The 25,680-nt window shown below is 42.3% G+C and overlaps 1 protein-coding gene across 4 annotated transcripts in view; it reads left to right on the top strand.

Annotated features, from left to right (window-relative positions):
- osbpl3b (oxysterol binding protein-like 3b) overlaps positions 1-25,680 on the top strand; it is a 307,799-nt gene that overhangs the window by 200,504 nt on the left and 81,615 nt on the right. For all 4 annotated transcript variants that reach the window (XM_085988683.1, XM_085988680.1, XM_085988679.1 and 1 more), the window contains 4 exons: positions 13,472-13,609; positions 15,387-15,480; positions 17,590-17,837; positions 25,212-25,349. In XM_085988683.1, coding sequence (XP_085844809.1) covers positions 13,472-13,609; positions 15,387-15,480; positions 17,590-17,837; positions 25,212-25,349 — 618 coding nt within the window. The remainder of the gene's footprint in view (positions 1-13,471; positions 13,610-15,386; positions 15,481-17,589; positions 17,838-25,211; positions 25,350-25,680) is intronic.

Consider the following 25,680-nt stretch of genomic DNA (forward strand, 5'->3'; position numbering starts at 1 on the left):
ATGAGTTGTTTACCCTTTTTAAAAGCAGCCTCACACGCTTCGTCCCAATTCCAGGAGACTCCCTTTTGCAGCAATGAATTTAGTGGATGTAAAATGGACGATAAGTTCGGGAGGAACTTATGGTAATAGTTTATAAGGCCTAAGAATGATTGTAACTGAGATACATTCTCAGGGGGCGGGGCCTTCACTGCTGCCTCGATCTTTTCCGGGGACTTATGCAGGCCTTCCTTATCTATAATGTGACCACAGTATGAGATACGTTCCTGGAAAAACTCACATTTCTGCTTGTTCGCCCTGAGTCCGTATTGTTGCAACTGCAGAAGTACTCGCCCCAGGTTAGCGAGGTGGTCGTTATCCATTTGTCCTGTCACCAGGATGTCATCCAGGTAGCACTGCGTTCCTGGAATGCCCTGTAGGACCTGTTCCATGGTCTCCTGCCATATTGCCGGGGCGGACGCCACACCAAATACCAGGCGATTGTACTGGTACAATCCCTTGTGTGTGTTAATCGTTAGGAGCTTTTTCGAGTCCTGTTCCACCTCCATCTGTAAATAAGCTTGACAAAGGTCAATCTTCATAAAGTGTCTACCCCCAGCTAACGATGCGAATATGTCCTCTATCCGCGGCAGCGGATACTGTACCGTGTGCAGGACTGGGTTAATAGTTATCTTAAAATCCCCGCAAATGCGAACCTTCTTTGGTTCCCCCGGTGTGTTATTTGCAGATTTCTTTATAACTGGGACGATGGGCGTGGCCCACTCACTCCACTCAATCTTTGTAAGGACACCTGCACTCTCTAAGGCATCCAGTTCTGCTTCCACAGCTGGCCGAATGGTGTAAGGCACCGGTCTGGCCTTACAAAACTTGGGGTTTGCGTCTTGAGCAATAGTTATTTTTGCTCTCATGTCCTTTAAGGTCCCCAGCCCTTGTTGGAGCACCTCTGGCGTTTTTGCCAATATTTTCGACAGCCTGCTTGTAATGGTTGTATCATCCTTGGTGGTCTCTACTTTTAACTCGTGTATCGACTTCCAGTCGAAATGGATTTTTCTTATCCATTCCCTACCCAAAAGTGGTGGTCCACCGTTTGGTAGGACGTATAAATAAAGTCCTGGCACTTTTCTGCCGTTGTATTTAACTGTTACTTGCATTTTTCCCTTCGGGTAAACTTTTTGTCCCGTATATGTTTTTAATTTAATTTCCGTATCCTTTAAGGGAATGCGTTTTAACAGCCTGTTATAATCTTGTTCATTAATTACTGATAGGGCTGAACCCGTGTCCAGCTCCATATTAACTTCGACGCCTGCTACCTTCATTTTAACCCACATTGTGCTGTGGTCCTCCGTTTTGTCTACACCATATAACTTGAGACATCCCAGACCTTTAGGCTCTGCTTTTGTGCCTTCCTGTGACTCGTCTGAGCTACTGTCAGACATCTTATGTATTTTTGTCCTTGCCTTGGTACTGCTCGGACTGCCCCCACTATTGGGTTTCGTACCCGACCGACAAACTTTCGCTATATGCCCCTTTTTCCCACACTGCCGGCATTTTATCACGAAACCAACAATTACTTTGGTCGTGGGTGGTTTTGCCACAACGGTAGCATTTACCTTTGTGAAATGTCACCTCATGGGTGTCATTAGCAGGTTGTGTTTTGTCGCATTTGAGCAGCACCCTGTGCTGCTGCTTCATGGACCGATGCTATTTCAATCGCCTGATCTAGGCTGAGCTGTTTCTTGGCTAGCAACCGTTTTCGTGTACTCTCATTTAACATGCCACAGACAAATCTGTCTCTGATCGCATCCGCCAAAAAGGCTCCAAACTGGCAATGTTTGGACAACCTTTTGAGCTCAGCCAAATAGGCTGCCTGCGACTCATCATTCCTTTGGTCGCGTCTGTAGAAGCGGTACCTTTCCGCTATAAATGGTGGCTTAGGGTTTAAATGTTCCCTTAACGTATCAACAATTTGGGCATACGTTTTGTCTGCTGGCTTTTCTGGAGTAAGAAGATTCCTCAGCAGACCGTATGTTTTTGCCCCCATAAAATTTAATAAGGTTGCTGCCTTTTCGTCATCTTTCACCTTGTGTACTATGCAATAAAGTTCATGCCTTTCGACATAGGCATCCCACTCTTCTGTGTCCTCAACAAATTCTGACAACCAGCCTTCTTTAGACATTTTAAACTGCTGAAGAGCTTTTCCCGCCTTTCTCCACTAGATGGCGTTTTTCCCGCCTTTTCTCCTGCTGCTGCTAACGACCTCTCTCCAGCTTCGTTATTTTTGGCCCTTGCAGCTCCCGTTATCGCCACCGCCGCTATTGACAAAGACCTTCCCCTCTCGTGGCTTGCTAGTCCTCGTGGCTCCGTTTGTTCCCCAGATCGCCTGCCCGTTCTAGCCCTTGCAGCTCCCGTTCCCCAGGAAGGATTTCAGTTACCTGGCCCTGGGTGGACTTTTGCCCCGTGGCTGGAGCGCCCGTTCAGCCTCTTCTCTCAGCTGCTGCAGCCTCGCTGGATCCCTCTCTCTCTCGCTCCGTTGCTGCCGCTCCTCCCGAACCCGGAGTGCTGGGCGGCCTCCTTCGGTCGACGCTGGACTCTGCAGGCTGGCTGGTAAGAAACCTCTCTCCTTCTCTCTCCGTACTGCTACCGTTCCTTTGTTGCACCTTACTCGTCGCCAGTGTAAAGTATGTGTCTATACTTAATCCAATAATGAAGAGACAGCTTGGAGGATTCAACATAGGTCTTTACTTAATACCAACAGGCGGGGAACTGAGGGGAGATCAGTACCCACAGTACTATTTATACCCCTATGGCCAGGAGTGGTACTACGGTATCACTACGCCCTACAAAGTAGTGCTGCCCAGGCCATAGGTTTAAAGTAACATACCTATTACACAACAACTTTTTTATTAGAAATAGATTGTGGAGTTTTCTTTGCAACAGATTCAAAGTCCATACCATTCTCTTTCAAATTGAGACTCTCTGAAATATACCTGGATGATTGGCAAGTGTATATAATAACTGCTTAGAGTGTGGGCGTCTCTCCAGCTCCTTTTGAAATTGGCACCACTAAGTATAAGTGGAGTAAAGTCATAATGATGTATGTCATGATGCATAGTGGCTTCCGGGGCATTGCACCAGCCCTTTGCGTCAGACTGCTGCTGACAACAAACAATACTAATCCACTGAGGTCATTGCCTTGCTAAGATCTTGCTCCTGCAGTGAAGAGCAGGATGCAGTGGGAGATTTTGTGTGCCTAGTTTATGATCCATGTAATAGAATGTTGAAACTATAATTTAATGGAGTCTTGACCTTGTCCAGTTAAAATACTGTCTTACTGCAAACATGGATTTATTTTTACAGCTCCTCTGCTAATTTTTAATTATTGCTTGATGCGATAATTTGAAAATCTCACTTGTATTTTTATTTGTTGTAGTGAGGTAGCACTATCAGATACAAAAGGCAGATTAATGGATAGTAACTATAATACTATTATGACAAGCTTGCATTTAGTTAAAAAAATATGTTGCATGAGAAGTTTAGCTGCGCACCACTTTTTGGGCTAAGGAGAAATCAAAGTGAACTAAAAGCAGGTCACGATAAAAGCAGCCTGTTTGGGTGCCACAGTCGGTCTTTATATTAGAAAGTGCAGGAATTGATGTTTTTTCAGTCTAAATACAGAAAGCTACTAAATGGTGATAAATTCAACTATTCTGTTCACTGCTACATGTTAGTTGCCTTATTTTCTGTTATAGCTGGTAACCTGTTTTTCAGTTAAATATGGGTCATTATGGTCCCCCCCCCACACCTTTCTGTCTTTTATTGATTTTGCTGAAGGAGCCCCTGCCATTTGCTTGATTCCTTTTTACTTCCTTAACTTTGAAGGTAAATTTATGGTCTGCAATGATGAACATTTGTACTAGCCAGCTATTTAGTGTGGTTGATATGACCTGTCACCTGCTTGGCAGGTGTTTACCCTCCCACAAGTGGGCCAATAATGCTAATATTTTGTATTCTGATTCCGTATAAAGAGTGCTGTATCCCCAAAATCTAAAGACAAATGTTCAATGGGGTTTGTCATGGAGGTATTTCAACACTAATTTCTGCTTCCTTTACTTTGGGAATGCTGTAAACTCAATAATGAGCCATGTCCCTCCATGCCTTCACCCCACCCTATCTATGTAACCTCCTTCAGCCCTACAACCCTCCAAGATCTCTGTGCTTCTCCAATTCTGGCCTCTTGCACATCCACCATTGGCAGCCATGCCGTCAGCTGCCTAGGCCCCAAGCTCTGGAATTCCCTCCCTAAACCTCTCCGCCTCTCTATCCCTCTCCTTTTAGGATGCTCTTTAAAACCTACCTCTTTGATCAAGTTTTTGGTCACCTGTCCTAATACCTCCTTATGTGGCTCGCTGTCAAATTTTGTCTAACGCTCCTGCGAAGCACCTTGGGATGTTTCACTGTTAAAGGCACTGTATAAATGCAAGTGGTGGTTGTTGTTGTGTCTGCTAGTGGAATGTACAAGTATGGGTTTATGTTGACCTTTTGGAAAAAGTTAGTAAAGTTGATGAATAAATGGTCTGTGGAATTTAAGTGAATTTTGGTAATATGTTTTTGTACCAGTTAGTTTTTTGTTGAAAGAAAAATGTGGTAATCACTAAGCTGCTTAATAATTAAGCACATGATTCAGACTTCGAAGTGGCAAGTCTTTAAGGATGGTGTGAAGAACAGCAGTTACGAAAATAATGTAATGCCAGATACACTTCTATATAATTCCAAATTTCTCTGAAATCCCATTACCCCCCTCTCCACCTTAGAGTCATAGCCCACTACAGAACACACAGCACAGTACTATTCCAAATGGTTAGAAGGGAAGTAGTCAAACTATGTTTTTACTATTGTGCGTTTGCATGAATGAATTCCTTGTTCCAGATCGCAGTAATGATTAATTATTAATTTTGCTTAATGTACTATATTTTAGAGAATTACAATGAAGCTGTACAGCTGTCTTTCATAATGCACTTTTGCTACCTTTTTTAATGAGTTAAGTTTAATATCATAGGAAATTTGGCGTATACTCAAGGTGTAGGTGATGCTCGATGCATGTCGACCACGGTGCTACATTTAGGTGGCAAAATTCAAATAAGCCCACTTGATTTGAATTTTGCTTGCACCATACAAGCTGTCAGCCAGCAACCAGTTTACCTAAGCAAGGCAAAAGAAGTAATTTCTGATTGGCACCCAAAATATAACTTTTGGAAAGAAAAGAAAGACATGTATTTACATAGCGCCTTTTAAACCTTGACGTCCCAAGGTGCTTCACAGCCAATATTGAAGTTGAAGTGTAGTGACTGTTGTAATGTAGGAAACATGGCACAACAAGCTCCTATAAACAGCAATGTGATAATGAGCAGATAATCTGTGATGTTGGTTGAGGGATAAATATTGGCCAGAACACTGGGGATAACTCCCCTGCTGCTCTTGAAATAGTGTCATGGGATCTTTTGCGTTCACCTGAGAGGGCAGAAGGGGCCTTGGTTTAATGTCTCATCTGAAAGACGGCACCTCCGATAGTGCAGCATTCCCTCAGTACTGCACTGAAGCGTCAGCCTGGATTATGTGCTCAAGTCTCTGGAGTGGGACTTGAACACACGACCTTCTGACTAAGGCGAGAGTCCTTTCCACACAGCCACTGCTATTTGGGGAGTAGTTGCTTCTCCTAGGTTGCTGCCTAAGATTTCAAACCCACACACTGAGGATCCCACATACAAAAGCAACATTGTGTATCGACTGGATCAATCCTTTTAGAAACAGTTGTGTGAATTTTTTTGAAAAATGTATAGGAAGGTAAAATTAGGTAACTTTTTCTGCTGCAATGAAAGTATTTATAAAAAATCACCACAATAACTTGTTAGCACTATTTTGGTGACAATTTAATACTAATTTGTGGATTCCACACTAGCACTAGTTTCTTTTTTGTAATAAAAACAGAGGGGAAAAAATGACCAAGCAGTCTGCATAAATAAACTACTTTTGATTTACTACACACGTTCCCAATCTGGGAAAGCATTGATTGTAGGTTAGATGCTTTCTCCAAGGAGAAAACTAGATGCCAATTCAAAAAGCCATTGTCAAGTCCTTTTGAGGAGTAGTTCTAGTCTTGTCCGTGAATGAAGCATAGCGATTACTATTTAGTACAATATTAAAACAATTTCCTATCTCGGAGTAAGATGTATAAAAGAAGTGAGCCTATTTTTAGTTATTTTTCAGGAATACTTGTAAATTTGTTCCATGCTTCAGTGGAGTCAGTTTTCAGATGTTCCATTATATAAAAAGAATTCTGAAAGTACAAAAAGTTACTTCATCTCACCGCAGGAGTTCAAAATTTTCATGATCCCGCTGGGTAGATCATTGAGTGTTAAAGTATTAGAACAAAAATCTGCCTCTGATATTAAATATTTAGATGGAAACTGTAAATTCCCCAATCTTATAGAAAAGCTTCATTTTTTAAAACGCAGTGATATGAATTGGGTTTCATTATTGTGATTTAAATAGGAATACAGAATTTAAAAAAATTAGAATTAACCTGCTGTGAAATATTTGAAATAAAAACAATGTTGGAAATACGCAGCATATCTATCGGCGTCTGTAGTGACATGAGAACTTTTGTCAGAAAGCAAAGTCTCGGTTTAACTTAATATGTATATCTTTTTTAATAATGTGGAGTCGATGCTTTCTAGCTTTGATCAAAACTCCAAAATCCAGCAGAGTGGTTTACAAATGTCCCCAGTAACATGACAGTGTTACATACTTATTTTTATATTAAATATTTGATGGAGTTATCTATTTACATTTGCAGTAGGTTAATGTCATTCTGCTGTATACATGCATAGTATCGAGCACGGAGCTACTTATTCCAAATCGTGAGAGAAAGTAGTTTTTACTATTGTGTATTTGCATTAATTATTTGCATGTGTGTTTCAGTCAAATGGGTAACTCCTTTTCTACTGCACTATTTTGTACTGGATTTAAATGAAACCTACAAAACCTTTTGACGGGGTTGTTGAATATTTTAACAATGTAGTTTAAGTTGTCTGATCGAACTCGGTAAAATAGAATATTGTCTCTTTAAAAGGGCTCAAGGTGGAAGACAAATGCAATATTTCTGATTACCTTTTCAGACACTTGCAGTTGAGCATGTTAGCACTACATTTTCTTTTCAAAATATATATTTAAATCTGACCTTATTTTTGACAGTTGTATACAATAACCACAATGACACCTTTGCACTTAATTTGGTTATGATCGTTTACCCCTCCAAGTGTGCATTTATTAATTTTGACCCTTGTGTAAGCAAACATTGAAATAGTTTTTAAGTCGTAACTATGATAAAAGCAAAGGTGTTGCACTACATTTTTGAAAGCTGCGACTTGAGTAAAACTGAAGTACGGGCACACTGAACCTTGATGGCCTGCATCATTTCTTCCCCTTAGAATATACATCATCAAGGGCAAGGATACTGATGTGAGGAAGGGAATGTTTGTTTCCTTTTTTAAAGCCATTGTTTCCAACCCCAAGTTAGTTAAAACTGGGAACAGATGCAAAGTAAAATTCCCTCTCCTGTACCGCAACTGTTTCGTTCGTTTATTCCCTACTGTACCAAAATAATTTCTGTTTCCCACACCAGTCATCCTTATAAACATATGAAGAAGGACAAGAAAAGAAAACAATTGATCCATCCAGCTTGTCCCATTCAGACATGACACTGCCTACATGCACCATCAATGTACTGTCCCAGTCACATTATCTGCTGGGAAAGGCAAAAGAAAGGGAACAAACTCTGGGAAATTCCTCTTGGATCCCTGAAGACAAATCGTGCAAACTCCAGGAGACTGTAGTAACTGATGACTGCAGACCCCACTTAGCTTCTATGAGTTAATCAGCTTTCACTTGCAGGAACACTCACTCGGCCCCCTTTTGAAGACCTGAAGTGAATACATACTCCCCATATGTTCTGGCAGTCTTTTCAGAGGTCAATGACTCTACAAAATGTACTTCCTACCGTCTAACCTGTCTTCTTCTTTTGTACCGATGCCCCCTAGTTTTCCCCTTGTATCCAGCTCAAACAACCTATTGACATGAACAGAATCTATTCCTTTCATCATTTTAAAGTCTACAATTCTCCAGTGAAATAAGACACAGTTCCCCGAGCTTGTCCTGCTAACCAAGAGCCCTGAGACTTGGTATTTTTCTAGTGATTCTCCTCGGGACCTTCTCCAGGGCCTCGATCACCCCACATGTGAGGGGAGCAAAATTAGGCATAATATTCTAGATGTAGCCATACCAAGGTCTTGTGCAGGGTAAGTGCTGTATTCTAGATTTGTAATTAACTGACCTAGCTATACATTCTAAAACTTTCTCTACAGCAGTGCAGTAATGGTTATGAACCTTCAGTGTTTCATGAACAATGACCCTCCTGTTGCACAGCTTTTAGAGAATAACCCTGCGTGCTATACACAAGCTCAGTAGCACCACTACTGACCGAACAGGCTGAGTCCTGAAGGATTTTGCTGCCAGACTAGGCTTGAAGCAGTTGGTGAGAGGACAGAAGGGGAAAAACCTACTTGACCAATCTACCTGTGCAGATGCATCTGTCCATGACCGCATTGGTAGTAGTGACCACCGCACAGTCCTTATGGAAACGAAGTCCTGCCTTCACACTGAGGACACCCTCCATTGTGTTGTGTAGCACTACCACGTCAGTCATGAATGGTGATGAATAGTTAAACAACTAACGGAAGAAGGATGCTGCATGAACATACCCATCCTCAACAATGGCGGAGCCCAGCAGGTGAGTGCAAAAGACAAGGCTGAAGCGTTTGCAACCAACTTCAGCCAGAAGTGCCGAGTGGATGATCCATCTCTGCCTCCTCCTGAGGTCCCCACCATCACAGATGCCAGTTTTCAGCCAATTCGATTCACTCCACGTGATATTAAAGGTTGAGCACACTGGATATAGAAAAGACTACGGGCCCCGACAACATCCCGGCTGTCGTGCTGAAGACTTGTGCTCCAGAACTAGGTGCGCCTCTAGTCAACCGGTACAGCTACAAAACTGACGTCTACCTGACGAAGTGGAAAATTGCCCAAGTATATCCTGTCCACAGAGTAGGACAAATCCAACCCAGCCAATTACCACCCCATCAGTCTACTCTCAATCCTCAGCAAACTGATGGAAGGTGTCATCGACAGTGCTATCAAGCGACACTTACTCACCAATAACCTGTTCACAGATGCTCAGTTTGGGTTCTGCCAGCACCACTCTGCTCTAGACCTCATTACAGCCTTATTCCAAACATGGACAAGAGAGCTGAAATCCAGAGGTGAGAGTAACTGCCCTTGATGCCAAGGCAGAATTTGACCATGTGTGGCACCAAGGAGCCCGAGTAAAATTGAAGTCAATGGGAATCTGGATGGAGGGGGGAGGGAACTCTCCACTGGCTGAAGTCAAACTGAGCACAAAGGAAGGTGGATGTTGGAGGCTAATCATCTCCGCCCCAGGACATCGCTGCAGGAGTTCCTCAGGGCAGTGTCCTAGGCCCAACCAACTTCAGGTGCTTCTTCAATGACTTTCCCTCCATCATAAGGTCAGAAGTGGGGATGTTCGCTGAAGATTGCAGTGTTTGATTTCATTCGCATTTCCTCAGATAATGAAGCAGTCTGTGCCTGCATGCAGCAAGACCTGGACAACATCCAGGCTTAGGCTGATGTGTGACGCGAATGTTACTTGCCACTTAAGTGTCAGGCAATGTCCAGCTCCAACAAGAGTCTAACCACCTCCCCTTGACATTCAATGACATTACCTTTGTTGAATCCCCCACCATCAACATCCTGAGGGTTACCATTGATCAGAAACTTAACTGGGCCAGCAGCATAAGTACTGTGGCTACACGAGCAGGTCAGAAGCTGGGTATTCTGCAGCGAGTGACTCTCCTTCTGACTCCCAAAGCCTTTCTGCCATCTACAAGGCACAAATCAGGAGTGTGATGGAATACTCTCCACTTGCCTGGATGAGTGCAGCACCAACAACACTCGAAGCTTGACACCATCCAGGACAAAGCAGCCTGCTTGATTGGCACCCCATCCACCACCTTAAACATTCACACTCTCCACCACCGGCGCAACGTGGCTGCAGCGTATACAATCTACAAGATGCACTGCAGCAACTCACCAAGGCTTTTTCAACAGCACCTCCCAAACCCACAAAATCTACCACCTAGAAGGACAAGGGCAGCAGTTCAATCATATCTTGAGAGTCCACATAATGTTGCTTGCAGGATCTCGTAAAGACTCTGCATTCTGTAATAGCTCTGGCTCCTAACATTTTAAAATAGGCCTTGCCATCACTGCCACACCTATCCACAATCCTCATTTCCACATTTATCTTTTGGCTGATTTAATAACCGATTTTTGTTATCCTCAGCTTTCCCCCTATACTTCTCTTGAGAGCTATTTTCTTTGTGTATGGGAAAATACTATTTTTTACTTTACATCCATTTGGCTACTAGCCTCTTTTGAACCCCTTCTTCACTCCTAGTCCTAGTACCGACCCCTGGGGCACACCACTGTATTCCTTCCTCCAGTCCGAAAAGCAACCATTCACCAGTACTGTTTCCTGTCACCGTAGCCAATTTTGTATCCATGCTGCCACTGTCCCTTTAATTCCACGGGCTTCAACTTTGTTGGCAAGCCTATTATGTGGCACTTTATCAAATGCCTTTTGGAAGTCCATATACACCACATCAACTGCATTGCCCTCATCAACCCTCTCTGTTACCTCATCAAAAAACTCAATCAAGTTAGTTAAACACTATTTGCTTTTAACAAATTCGTGCCGGCTTTCCTTAATTAATCCAACTTGTCCAAGTGACTTGTTAATTTTGTCCCTGATTATCATTTCTAAAAGCTTCCCCACTGCCGAGGTTGAACTGACTGCCTATAGTTGCGGGGTTTATCCTTGCACCCTTTTTTGAACGAGGGTGCAACATTCACAATTCTCCAGTCCTCTGGTACCAGCCCCGTATCCAAGAAGGATTGGAAAATTATGGCCAGTACCTCCGCAATTTCCACCTTTTACTTCCCTCAGCATCCTAGGATGCATCCCATCTGGTCCTAGTGACTTATCTACTTTAAGTACAGCCAGCCTTTCTAGTACCTCCTTATCAATTTTTATTCCATCCAGTATCTCAACTACCTCCTCTTTCACTCTGACTTTGGCAACATCTTCTTCTTTGGTAAAGACAGATGCAAAGTACTCATTTAGTACCTCAGCCATGCCCTCTGCCTCCATGCATAGGTCTCCATTGTGGTGCCTAATCGGCCCCACCCCTCCTCTTGCTACCCATTTACTATTTATATGCCTATAGAAGACTTTTGGATTACCTTTTATGTTAGCTGCCAATCTATTCTCGTACTCTCTCTGCCCCTCTTATTTCAAAGAATATTTGATTATAGGTGATATATTTAATCCCTGTGCATTGCCAGAAATGGAAAGACTCAAAGTGGTGCAAGCCATATGTCCTTTCCAATGCAGCCCAGCCATCTGTGAATACTTAACTTCACACCTCAGTAACCTAATGCTTAAACAGATTTTTAAACCAGCTACAGAATTGTCTGACTTTCGACAATGGGATTCTTTATTTAAAAAAAAAAATAGGGCATTCTGTCTGTTTACCATTTGATTTTTGTAAATGTTGTATGCACCCTCGGTAAGGTAGAAGCTATTTGTTGGACTTCGACCAAACTTCAGTGTGTTTTCACATAGGCCTGAGTTTGTTTTACTAACTAATTAAAAAATGAACATATCTTTATGTGCCCATTATGAACCTTGAATTGTCCACTCAATGCATTTACCATTCTTCACTAATCTTGTGTAAACTTTTTTGATTTGTTTTGAAAACTCAGCATTCATTGTCTGTGCTTTCGTTTTTGTCCTTTTTAGTTGCATTTTTAAAATTGTAGAGAAATGATGCTAGTGAAATTTATTAAGTTGTAAAAAGCAAAAGAGAAACTTAATTAGCCTTAGTAGTAAGTGCAAGCACAATGATTACTTGAGTAGTAATTGTATTTCTATTTGTTTATTTATGAATAAAAATGTTTCAAGTAGATTTTGTGTTAATTAATTAGTTAAGTATAGTCAATCCAAAATAGTTCAGATTGCTCGGGAAAGGTAAAATATTAATTATTTAATCATTGAGTATATAAATTTATACACTTTTTCTTGCAAGTTTTTCCACTCCCCTCCTTTCTTGGAAACACTGACTTTGTTGAGCTTCACTTCTGGTCACCTTAGAGTACCTTGCCCAAGTGACCATTGATCACGTGTGAGCCTGGACAGTGTGTGTCTGCAGGCTATTTGACTGCAATGGACCACTGCAGCCAAACCCTATCCTGTGCTTAACTAATGCTCGTTCTCATTCTCTCTCACTCACTCTTTCAGCAAGGGTTGCTGGATATCTATCAGTTATAGTAACCGTGGCTGACTTTCCACTGCATATCCCAGGCAAATTGTGAAATCCCGACTGTAGTGTATGTGCCTTTAAGAGCCCCATGTGTACTGTAATGCCGGTAATGGCCACTCGGGCTATATAAGCCTGAGTATTGTGTTGTATCCGTTAGTTCCCCTCCAGACTTTGTTTAGTAAACACCTATCAAACCAACTCCTGTCTTCCGTGTCTCTAGCAACACACAGACACAACACCGACCACTGCCTCAGCTGAAATCAGCTACCTTGCTTCAAACTTGAAGCCTCCTCGGCCTTGTTAGCTGCCGCTTCCAGACCAAAGTGGCTGGGAAGTGGCTGCCTGGCCGTTAAAATTGTGCAGCTTGGAGGTCGTCGCCAGAGACCTGTGGAAATTGATGTTTGGGGAGAGGGTGGGGGAAGTCCAGGACAGGGGAAGCCTAAGGTTTCTTTTTGGGGCCTGGAGGAGCACTCCTGCTTGTATTGCCTCACAAGGAAACTTTTTTTTAATTAGAACTTTCCTTACTCGGTCTCTTCTGGCCCTGGCTGCTGTTCCTGGCAAGTTTGCCTGATGGGGAAATTACTACTGTTCCCCTGTTCAGTGTTCAGGCCTTGGGTCAAAATGACAGATCAGGACCCATGATGTAATTGGAAGCTGATATGCATATTTAAAGAGGATTTTACCAGCTTGGGGCAGGTGTCTATTCCGCCTGCAATTTAAAATCAGAAATGCAAATATCGTTGCCACAATTACATGGTCAGCAGCAGCAGGTACTGTAGTTACTAGTACAGTAATGTTATGTGGGTCATTTTTGATGTACTAAATCTAAGTACTTGATCTATTAAAAAATATATTTCTTAACTGTTTTAATTTGTTTTTTGACTAATACAGGGACAGTTTAATTCTGACATGGGAATGTAATTCTAAGTATTTCAATTTATTCTTTCCTTGTCGTGCAGCAGCAAGACCTTGCTCAAGTAAACAACCCTCTGGTCCATCAACTCTCAAATGAAAGCAGGGTTTCTCGAGCAGACTCTCTCTCTGAGTTCTTTGATGCACAGGAAGTCTTGTTGTCTGCAAGCTCGTCGGAGAATGAGGTTAGAGTGTGCGTGCGCTGCAGAAATTATTCACTTGTGACCTATATACAGTTTGTTGATGCATTGTGGGTTGTCAGTGAGAAGCTGCTATCATGGTGCGATCTGACCTGAGCTTGAATTCCATTCTCAACCAATATTTCTGCAGTAAATGGTGAGTCTTGTCCATCTTGACTGGACAAACTGGGGGAGGAAGAAAACTCTTGAATTTTCCCACTTGTCTAGGCGTGGTACGGTATTCTGCATAAATGCATCTGGGGGTTTGCTGCTTTCCTTATTGAGGATAGTATGAATTTGGGGAGAGGGTAGAAAACTCATTGTTTTTTAATGCAGTAATGCATTTATTGTAGCATCTGCACGTTCAAGTTTAAAGAAACCTGTTTAGCGTGCTGGAAGCGCACTTAGATTGGATGTCTGTTGAGGGCACATTCTGGCTTGGTTATGAAGCCCCACATAGTAGAAAAGTCTGCTCACGCACGCTGTCCTGGCTTGCAAATGAAAAAAGTCCACTTTGTGTTGCTAAAGTATGCCCAGCACCCATACTATCATGCCACCAGCAGGAGTTGATTACTTCAGGAGAGCAGTGGGAGGAAAATTGGCTGAGCAATTTGGCAAGGGGAAATGTAATTTTAATAACAGCTGGAATTTTGTATACATGATAAACATATTAATGGAGGTAGAGCCTCGGTCATAAATCCGTGCAGCTGCTAATGTTGGGCTGGATGAAGCTCTGTCAATTTCAGTGACTCCTGTTAAACTCCATGCACCCAAACTGCATCAAGCACCCAGTGGTGGTGTGATGGAGTGCTTTTCAGTGGTGCGCTTGTGGCAGTCAGTATCCTTGAAAAAATGTAAAGTTCTTTCAACACACAATCTAACCTAACCATTGCAGACTACTAAAACACAGCTTGTTATAACTCATTCTCCTGGTCCCAGTCTAAATTTCCTTTGGAAAGATGATTAAAATTTAAGAACTAATTTTGATCTGTATAAGGCTGTGATGAGATCTGACTTTAGTTGCCAAAGGGTGGGTTTTGCATATAATCAAAAAGCTATTTTGGTTTCATATTTTCTCCTTATTTTGGTCTTCTGCTGATAAAATTCAACATCAGCGTGGGGCGTAAAACAAGCGGTAGCAAATCTACTCCCCGTTATACACCCCGCCTGGTTTTCCTTTCTATTAACTCAATGGAAAGACAAATCAGGTGGGGTGTATAACAGGTGGCCGATTCGCTACCACCCATTTTGCACCCCTGTCAAAGTTGAATTTCGCCCCTTATCGCTTGGGAGGATGGGTAGGAGCCCTGCTTTTGGGTTCCTACCTTTATTTAGTAGCTGCTCAGAGGTGCATTGGAACGCTGTAGTGATATCCAGTGTTCCCTCTAAGCTGCTCGGATGCGCAGCAATCGGAAAGGTACCGCGCAGGTCGCTCACGAGCTGTTCGCACTGTGTTGCCGCACAGTAAATTTAAAGGTACCGTGCACAAAAAAAATTGAGGGAACATTGGTGATATCTGTTCAGACACTTTCTTCCTGTAGAGGAATTTACTGGGCTCTACTTGGTGCCTCTTTTTTAACATATGAATGAGATATCGTGCCCGTCACTATGACCTGTCATCCTGTGACACAGCACAGGGCTTTTGCTTCAAATGTTATTACTCTATTGTGTATGTATACTAACAATATTACTCTGTCTTGTATCCATACTGATGCTTGTTATTTTGGTGGATATTATTTTGGGTGCTTTGCGAAGTGTGACTAGCCTGCTTTTTCTGTTGTAGGCTTCAGATGATGATTCATATGTCAGTGACATAAGTGACAATATTTCAGAGGACAACTTGAGTACCGAAGCAGAGACTAATGCTCAGGATATATGTAAGATCATTCAGTATGTTTTCAGTTCTTGGCTTCTTTTCCAGCAGACATGTGGTGTACCCAGACATGTGCAGGTGGGATGGATGAATGCTCACTGAAGAGAGGAATTTTTTTAATTTAATCAAAGTATATCACAAAGGAGGAGAAAACTTTTTCAATCCTACTCCATTATATAAGCTTGCAAACAATTCTTTTCTTTTCAGAATTTTATCACTGATATTTGAAATGTAATTTGCTCTCAGTTGATGAAATAAGGTGACACTGTATAGTTGGTGAGCTGTATTTTTTTTTCCCCTCCCAATTTTTAATACCAGCTTTGATCCCTTTTCTCCTGAAGACAGTGAATCATGCTGGGGCATGATTCTGTGGGCACTGGCAGCTTTCAAGTGCCCAAAGGATCAGTACTTTGCATGTGAGCCTAGACGGTGCTGTCAGAAGCACACTTTGGGCAAGGGCCTGAGTTAACAATTAGAAATAGGAACAGTTGATGATTTTTTTTTCCTCACTCTTCTCTCCCAGAGAGGGGACACTGAAACCCATTGTAGTACCTCAAGCATCAATTTGGCTGAGATCAGCTAAATCTGCACAGCAAAGACTATACCTGGGATCTTGCTGGTCTCTATGGTTCAGTTTCGCGTTACCTACTGTCTGAGCCATCCAAGTGTTTGTAGATTTTTTTTTAGTAATGGTTAAGACTGGTGCATTGTCTGCAGGGAAAACAGCATTGTTTTGTCAAATGGCTCCATGATACAATGATGCAATTCAGAATGATTGCGTTGTCTTTGTAAATCTATGAAAAAACAGTTTGAAAATTACTTTTTCATGATCGTGCCCATTTAATTTTGTTCAAAAAAGAAACAAAAATGTAGTTCTGGCACTAAGCTCCTCAGGCACTGACAGGTTAGGGACCATGGCTGAGACAATTGTGTGTAAATCCAGTGCTCTCACACTCCCTGCAGTGAGCCACTCTTGAAGGGAGCACATTTCTGAGATAAGCTTATAAAGCATTATAGCCTGGATTCTCTATCCTAAGATCCCTTCAAGTGCAGCTCAATGGTAGAGATCTCGTCACTGAATTTACCCTCTGTTGTACAGGCCAACTCGGTTTGTTTGCTAACTTACATTAAAAATTGTTCAGTAGCTGACAAGTACACTAACTCTCTTAATGCCTCCTCTTAGGCAGTCCCTCGGAACTGAGGATGACTTGCTTCAACATTAAAGATGGCTCCTGTGCTGCCAGCTCCCTAGGGAGCTCCTTTGCCATCCTTGACCATCCGTTGCCATCCTTTGCTCTCTTTCCCCCCAGTCTCCTCTGTTCTGTTTAAGCTCCCCTGGCTCTAATAGTGGGTGCATTTTATCCCTAACTGCAAGTTCAAGCTGCAAGGTTAAAGTTACCTGAGCCCACTGCCCATCCCGCGACCATGCCTGTTCTTTGTTCTCAGTGAGCGCTGGCTCTTCACTTAAACTTAGCTCCCAAATTCCCAGACCTCTCTGCCGTCAAGATTACGCCGTCTCTTAATGCAGTGAGTGCTGGGTAGACAAACATGACACCGCAAGATCCCACAACCAGGTAAATGAATCACCAGGTAATTGTTTTTTGTGGTGTTGGGTGAGGAAGGAATATTTACTAGGACACAGTGCTTCTTAGTGCCGTGGGTTATTTAACATAGATGGAACCCAGTTTTACATCTCATCTGAAAAATTGCATCTCTGACAAGGCAGCACTCCCTAGACTGGAGTGTTGCCTAGATTATGTGCTTAAACCCTGGAATGGGGCTTAAAACCACAGGCTGCTGACTCAGGTGAGAATGTTACCAACTGAGCCAAGTTGAAGCCAATGGAGAGTAATATTGGGCGGGATGTAAAACCAGTGTTCCACCCAATCCCGACGGGTTCCCACCCAGCGAGTTAGGTTAAAATTACCCCCAATATCTTTGTACAGTATATCTAATTTGACTTTGACCCTATGATCAATAATGTCAAAACTGATGCACTGAGCTAACTGCTGCACTTCATTCCTGAAGAATACCATATTGTTCGTATAAAACGAAATGCTTTAGTACCAGATTTTCACAAACCTAAGCAATATATATTTTTCTTAAAACACAGGCCATGCCCAAAATGGTACAAGTCACCATACTAGAAGAAGATCATGCCTGCCAGCTCCAGGACCAAATAATAGTAACATAAGCTTGTGGAACATTCTAAGGAATAACATAGGGAAAGATCTTTCTAAGGTTTCCATGCCAGTTCAGTTAAATGAACCAGTGAACACGCTGCAGCGCCTCTGTGAAGAACTGGAATACAGTGAGCTACTGGATAAGGCATCTCAAACAGATGACCCATTTGAAAGAATGGTAATTAAAAAAAAAATTTTCATCTGCACATTCTGCACATATAGAGAGATATAGATTCTCCATTGTTGTTCATGGTAAATCAGAGGGACTTGACAATGAATTCTTTTGTGTCTGTGTGGCCATGATTGTAGATTGATGTCTGCATAATGTGGTTCGTGGCTGCCTCTCTGCCATTGCTTTTTGTTTGTTACATTTGTGCCGGTTTCTTTCCTTGATGTGTGTCTTTCTTTGACCTGATCTGTCTTTTTCTCCTCTTTGTGCTGCCTTGCTTTCTGCCTATAATATAAACAGAAAATGCTGGAAATACTTAGCTGGTCAGGCAGCATCTGTGGAGAGAGAAACAGAGGTAATATTTACTCTGTTTCTCTCTCTCCTCAGATGCTGCCTGACCAGCTAAGTATTTCCAGCATTTTCCATTTTTATTCCAGATTTCCAGCATCCGCAGTATTTTGCTTTTACTTCGTTATTTTCTTCTTCACCTCCCCCAGGGTCTGGGTTGATGGAGAGGTCTATGCCCACCTCAAGTGATCTAGCTCATGACCTATATTAAATTTGTAAGTTTAAAAATTAACTTAATTCTGCAATATCTAACTAAGGAATGTAAGCACTTTTTTTTACAGTTTAAGGTTCTTGTATATTTGCATATACACGATAGAAGAAAATAACTTCCAACAGAGTGCTTGATGATACTTTTTGGTGGCCAGTATTAATGTACGAACATACAAAATTGATGGGCGGGAAAAGACCAGCTGGTCCATCAAACCTGCCACACACATGATGGCTGGAGCATCATGGCTAAACATTTCCTCCCTCCTGCTCTCTCCAACCCCCCCCCCCCCCCCAACCTCTGCAGCCATATAATCTCCTGGGAGAGGCAAAAAAAGAGAGAGAAAACCCAGGGAATAAGGGAAAAAAATACTTTGGAAAATTCCCCTCTAACCCACTCAGGTGATTAAAACCAGTCCAGGGTATCACATGGACCAAATGTTATTTATAAAGCCACTTACAGTCGATATGTTGCGATCTCTGTCCCAGTCAAGAACCAGTCCAGCTCCCACCTGAAGGCCTGCAGAGAGTCAGCACCCACCACACCAGCCGGCAGTCTATTCCAGAGGGTCACTACTATCTGGGAAAAGAAGAACCGCCCAACACCCAGTCTATTCCTTGTGCCCCCAGTCCTCCCCAATCTGTTAAACTGGATAAATCTATCAATAGGGACGCTATCCAGCCCTTTAATTATTTTATAGACCTCTGTCAGGTCACCTCTAAGTCTATACTGCTGTAAAGTAAATGGACCGAAGTCCTTGAGCCTGTCTTGAGTAGCTGAGGTTCTTTAAGCTAGAAATCATTCTTGTAGCTCTCCTCTGGACCTTTTCGAAGGCCACTATATTACCCACTATTTGGGGGGGAGCAAAACAGGGCGGAGTACTTCAATGGTCTGACCATTTAATAGATTGCGCAATAAAGGCATTGCTGTGTTAGCAGTGCGTGGTATTTTGCCATCTCCAATGTAATTATGAGTGCAGTGTTGCTGTACAAAATGCCTGAAGTGTTACAGAATGAGATGCTGTACAGTGCAAATGTTTAAGATGATGAGTCATAATGTTCTGCAGCCAAAACAAAAACCCCAAATACATTTTACAAAATTACAGAGGATATCGTCGCCTGGAGTGGGGTAAAGGTGGCATTGGGGAGGTAATTTATTTTTGTTCCTACTAGATCAAGGGAAGAATAGCATTAAACACCTTTTTCAGACATCGTGTTGAAAAAGAATAACTCGCACTGCTTGCCCCTCCCTCCCCTTCCTCTCTCACCCCTTTATGTAATAAAAGTTACTGTATTTACAAACTGAAATAAATAAAAGCTTCTTGAATGAAAAGTGCTTATTTTCTTTGGAGTTGTTTGATCTTGTTTGCATCTAAACTATTGCTGACATGTTTGCTTGCTTTAATCCTAGCCAGGCGAGTGATTTAGCGAAGCATGACATCCTGCGACAAATACCATTCATTTCTGCACTTCCACATGTTGCAAATTTTACTGTCCGAGTACTGCAGTTTTGCATTTAAATTCCCAGAAGAGGTTAAGATGCTGGTTTCTGAGTGGATCTGTGTGATGATAAATAAATTGCCCTAATTGTAGCTATCAGAAATTTGGGATAAAATTATAACCTGTTAGTGCAGAGTAAAACTGCACACATTTTAAATTGTTGTAATAATAATGATTGTAAAACATGGTTCATTTGTAAGCAACAAGAACAGTACAAGTATCAAAATTTATGTTTCATAAGAACATTAGAAATAAGAGCAGGAGTAGGCCATACGGCCCCTCGAGCCTGCTGCACCATTCAATAAAATCATGGCTGATCATCGCCCTCAACTCCACTTTCCCGCCTGATCTCCATATCCCTTGATTCCCCTAGAGTCCAAAAATCTATCTATCTCGGCCTTGAATATACTCAAAGACTCAGCATTCACAACCCTCTGGGGCAGAGAATTCCAAAGATTCACAACCCTCTGAATGAAGAAATTCCTCCTCCTCTCCGTCTTAAATGGCCTACCCCTTATCTTGAGACTATGCCCCCTAGTTTTAGACACTCCAGCCAGGGGAAACAACCTCTCGGCTTCTACCCTGTCAATCCCCTTCAGAATCTTGTATGTTTCAATGAGATCACCTCTCATTCTTCTAAACTCCAGAGAGCATAGGCCCATTCTACACAACCTCTCATCATAGGACAGCCCTCTCATCCCAGGAATCAATCTAGTGAACCTTCGTTGCATCCCTCTAAGGCAAGTATATCCTTCCTTAGATAAGGAGACCAAAACTGTGCACAGTACTCCAGGTGTGGTCTCACCAAGGCCCTGTACAATTGTAGCAAGACTTCCTTACCCTTCTATTCCAACCCCCTTGCAATAAAGGCCAACATGCCATTTGCCTTCCTTATTGTTTGCTGTACCTGCATGCTAGCTTTCTGTGTTTCTTGCACGAGGACACCCAAATCTCTCTGAACACCAACATTTGAAAGTTTCTCACCATTTAAAAGATATCCTGTTTTTCTATTCTTCCTAACAAAGTGAATAACCTCACATTTCCTTACATTATACTCCATCTGCCACCTTACTGCCCACTCACTTAGTCTATCTATATCCCTTTGCAGACTCTGTTCTCCTCACAGCTTACTGTCCCACCTAGCTTTGTATCATCAGCAAACTTGGATACATTACACTCGGTCCCTTCATCTAAGTCATTAATATAGATTGTAAATAGCTGAGGCCCAAGCACTGATCCTTGTGGCACCCCACTAGTTACTAGGGCCGGGACCGATGTCCTAGGGGGAGTGTTTGCTAGTGCTCTGGGGGAGGGTTTAAACTAAAATGACAGGGGGTTGGGAACCTGAGCAAGGGGACAGAGGAAAGGGAAACGAGGATAAAAGCCAAAGATAGGAAGGAGAAAAACAAAAGTGGCAGTCAGAGAAATAAACGGTTTAAATCAAACATGGCCACAGTAAATAATAATTCGAATAGGTCCAAGAGCGTTAAAAAAAACAAGCCTGAAGGCCTTGTGTCTTAATGCGAGGAGCATTCGTAATAAGGTGGATGAATTAGCTGCGCAAATAGAGGTAAACAAATCTGATTTGATTGGGATTACGGAAACATGGCTCCAGGGTGGCCAAGGCTGGGAACTCAACATCCAGGGGTATTCAATATTCAGGAAAGATAGGCAAAAAGGAAAGGGAGGTGGGGTAGCATTGCTGGTTAAAGAAGGGGTTAACACAATTGTAAGGAAGGATATTAGCTCTGATGATGTGGAATCTGTATGGGTAGAACTGAGAAATACCAAGGGACAGAAAACGTTAGTGGGAGTGGTATATAGACCTCCAAACAGTAATGCGGAGGTTGGGGATGGCATTAAAAGGGAAATTAGAAAAGCGTGCAATAAGGGCACAGCAGTCATTATGGGTGACTTTAATCTACATATAGATTGGGCTAACCAAATTAGTAACAATACTGTGGAGGAGGAATTCCTGGAGTGTTTACGGGATGGTTTCCTGGACCAATATGTTGAGGAACCAACCAGAGATCAGGCCATCTTAGACTGGGTATCATGTAACAAGAGGATTAATTAGCAATCTTGTTGTATGAGGCCCCTTGGGTCAGAGCGATCATAATATGATCGAATTCTTCATTAAGATGGAGAATGAAGTAGTTGACTCAGAGACTAGGGTCCTGAATTTAAATAAAGGAAACTACGATGGTCTGAGGCGCGAGTTGGGTAGGATTGATTGGGGAATGGCACTCAAAGTGTTGATGGTGGATAGGCAATGGCAAACATTCAAAGACCGCATGGCTGAACTACAGAATTTGTTCAACCCAGTTTGGCATAAAAATAAAACAAGGTGACTCAACCGTGGCTAACAAGGGAAATTAGGGATAGCATAAGATCCAAGGAGAGGACATATAAATTGGCCAGAAAAAGCAGTAAACCTGAGGATTGGGAGCAGTTTAGGATTCAACAAAGGAGGACAAAGGGATTAATTAAGAAGGGGAAAATTGAATATATGGGAATATAAAAACTGACTGTAAAAGCTTTTATAGAAATGTGAAGAGAAAAAGATTGGTGAAGTCAAGCGTAGGTCCCTTGCAGTCAGAATCAGGGGAATTTATAATGGGGAACAAAGAAATGGCAGACCAATTAAATACATATTTTGGTTCTGTCTTCACAAAGGAGGACACAAATAACCTCCCAGAGATGATGGGGAACATAGGGTCTGATGAAAGGGAGGAACTGAAAGAAATCAGTATTTGTAGGGAAATGGTGTTGGGGAAATTGATGGGATTGAAGGCCGATAAATCCCCAGGGCCTGATGATCTACATCCTAGGGTACTTAAGGAAGTGGCCCTAGAAATGGATGTATTGCTGATCATCTTCCAACATTTGATGGAATCTGGAACAGTACCCATGGACTGGAGGGTAGCTAATGTTACCCCACTATTCAAAAAAGGTGGTAGAGAGAAAATGGGGAATTACAGACCGGTAAGCCTGACATCGGTAGAGGGGAAAATGCTAGAGTCCATTATAAATGATGTAATAGCAGAGCACTTGGAAAACAGTGGCAGGATTGGACAAAGTCAACATGGATTTACAAAAGGTAAATCGTGCTTGACTAATCTACTGGAATTTTTTGAGGATGTAACTGGTAAAATAGATAAGGGAGAACCAGTGGATGTGGTGTATTTGGACTTTCAGAAGGCTTTTGATAAGGTCCCGCATAAGAGGTTAGCATGTAAAGTTAAGGTACATGGGATTGGGGGCAAGGTATTGACTTGGATAGAGAACTGGTTTGCAGACAGAAAGCAAAGAGTTGGAATAAACGGGTCTTTTTCCGAGTGGCAGGCAGTGACTCGTGGGGTACCGCAGGGATCGGTCCTTGGACCCCAGCTATTCACAATATATATTAATGATCTAGACAAGGGAACTAAATGTAATATCTCCAAATTTGCAGACGACACAAAGCTGGGTGGGCGTGTGTGCTGTGAGGAGGATGCCGAGAAACTCCAGTATGATTTGGACAGGTTAGGTGATTGGGCAAAAGCATGGCAGATGCAATATAACGTGGATAAATGTGAGGTTATCCACTTTGGTGGCAAAAACAGGAAGGCAGATTATTATCTGAATGGCAATAGATTGGGAGAAGGGGAAGTGCAACGAGACCTGGGTGTCCTTGTGCACCAGTCGCTGAAGGTAAGCATGCAGGTGCAGCAGGAGGTTAAGAAAGCAAATGGTATGTTGGCCTTCGTAGCGAGAGGGTTTGAGTACAGGAACAAGGATGTCTTGCTGCAGTTGTACAGGGCCTTGGTGAGACCACACCTTGAGTATTGTGTGCAGTTTTGGTCGCCTTATCTGAGGAAGGATGTTCTTGCCATGGAAGGAGTTCAGCGAAGATTCACCAGGCTGATACCTGGGATGGCAGGAACAACGTATGAGGAGAGATTGGGACGATTGGACTTGTACTCACTGGAGTTTGGAAGAATGAGAGAGGATCTCATTGAAACTTATAAAATTCTGACAGGACTGGACAGACTAGATGCTGGAAGGATGTTCCTGATGGTCGGGGAGTCCAGAACCAGGTGTCACAGTCTAAGGATAAGGGGTAGGCCATTTAGCACAGAAATGAGGAATTTCTTCACCCAGAGAGTGGTGAACCTGTGGAATTCTCTACCACAGAAGGCAGTACAGGCCAATTCATTAAATATATTCAAGAAGGAGTTGGATATATTTCTTAAGGCTAAAGGGATCAAGGGGTATGGGGAGAAAGCAGGGACCAGGTACTGAAATTGGATGATCAGCCATGATCGCATTGAAAGGCGGAGCAGGCTCGAGAGGCCGAATGGCCTACTCCTGCTCCTATCTTCTATGTTACAGCCGACCAACCTGAAAAAGATCAGTTTATCCCTACTCTGTTTTCTGTCCGTTAACCAATCCTCTATCCATGCTACTATATTACCCCCAAACCCATGAGCCCTAATCTTGTGCAATAACCTTTTATGTGGCACTTTATCGAATGCCTTTTGGAAATCCAAATATACTACATCCACTGGTTGCCCTTTATCTACCCTGCTAGTTACATCCTCAAAAAACTCTAATAAATTTGTCAAACATGATTTCCCTTTCATAAAACCATGTTGACTCTGCCTGATCATGTCATGATTTTCTAACTGACTTGATACCATTTCCTTTACAATGGATTCCAGCATTTTCCCGACGACTGATGTCAGGCTAACTGGCCTAGCGGTGTTACATTTGCGAGCTTCCAATCCACAGGGACCATTCCAGAATCTAGGGAATTTTGGAAAATAAAAACCAATGCATCCACTATCTTCAGTCACCTCTTTTAGAACCCTAGGTTGTAAGCCGTCAGGTCCAGGGGATTTGTCGGCTTTTAGTCCCATTAGTTTCTCCAGCACTTTTTCTCTACTTATATTAATTACGTTAAGTTCCTCACCCTCATTAGACCCTTGGTTCCCCACCATTTTTTGGTATGCTTTTTGTGTCTTCTACTGTGAAGACAGATACAAAATATTTGTTTAACACACGGATTTTGTTGGTGTTAATTTTGTGCAAAACAGTAGTAGCAAAAATGCCATTTTGGAACATTGGCTGGAACTGGGTTTGTAAAGTCAAATCATAGATTTAACTTTATACAGTTTTTGTCTCTTTTCAATGGGCGGAATACTTGTTTAATGAACATATCTAGGCTTGCCATATAAATAATGGATTGGTAATGGTTCTGTCTTTTGTAACCTAATGGCCCTGTGTTCCTGTAAGCGCTTAAAGTGATAGAATAAGAACAGTCATTTATCTCTTGTATTCCCACAGGTTTTCGTAGCGGCCTTTGCAGTTTCAGCATATGCATCTTCATACTACAGAGCTGGAAGTAAGCCATTTAACCCAGTTCTAGGGGAGACATATGAATGTGAGAGGAAAGAGCAAGGCTTCAGGTTTATTGCTGAACAGGTAATGGCTCTTGCTACATAATCAATATATACAGTTAAACAGAGAGTAGGTCACTGAGCTGGGTTTCCTGCACAGGTCCTAGTTGCATTGAGAAATTGCTAAGAAGAATTTGTAGCAAAGTAAAATTATATTTGTAATCATAAATTCAGAGTAAATTAGAGGTGTTTCTACCAGTAATGCTAATTTCTAAGGCACTAAATAATTCTATGTCACTTGCAACTGTTGTTTTTTTAAAAAGAACATCCACCTTGAGTTTTTCTTTATTCGTTCACAAGATGTGGCATCGCTGGCAAGGCCAGCATTCATTGCCCATCCCTAATTGCCCTTGAGA

Source organism: Somniosus microcephalus, chromosome 5, assembly GCF_052327205.1.
Source record: "Somniosus microcephalus isolate GS21.2 chromosome 5, FLI_Smic_1.0, whole genome shotgun sequence".
Taxonomy (NCBI): Eukaryota; Metazoa; Chordata; class Chondrichthyes; order Squaliformes; family Somniosidae; genus Somniosus; species Somniosus microcephalus.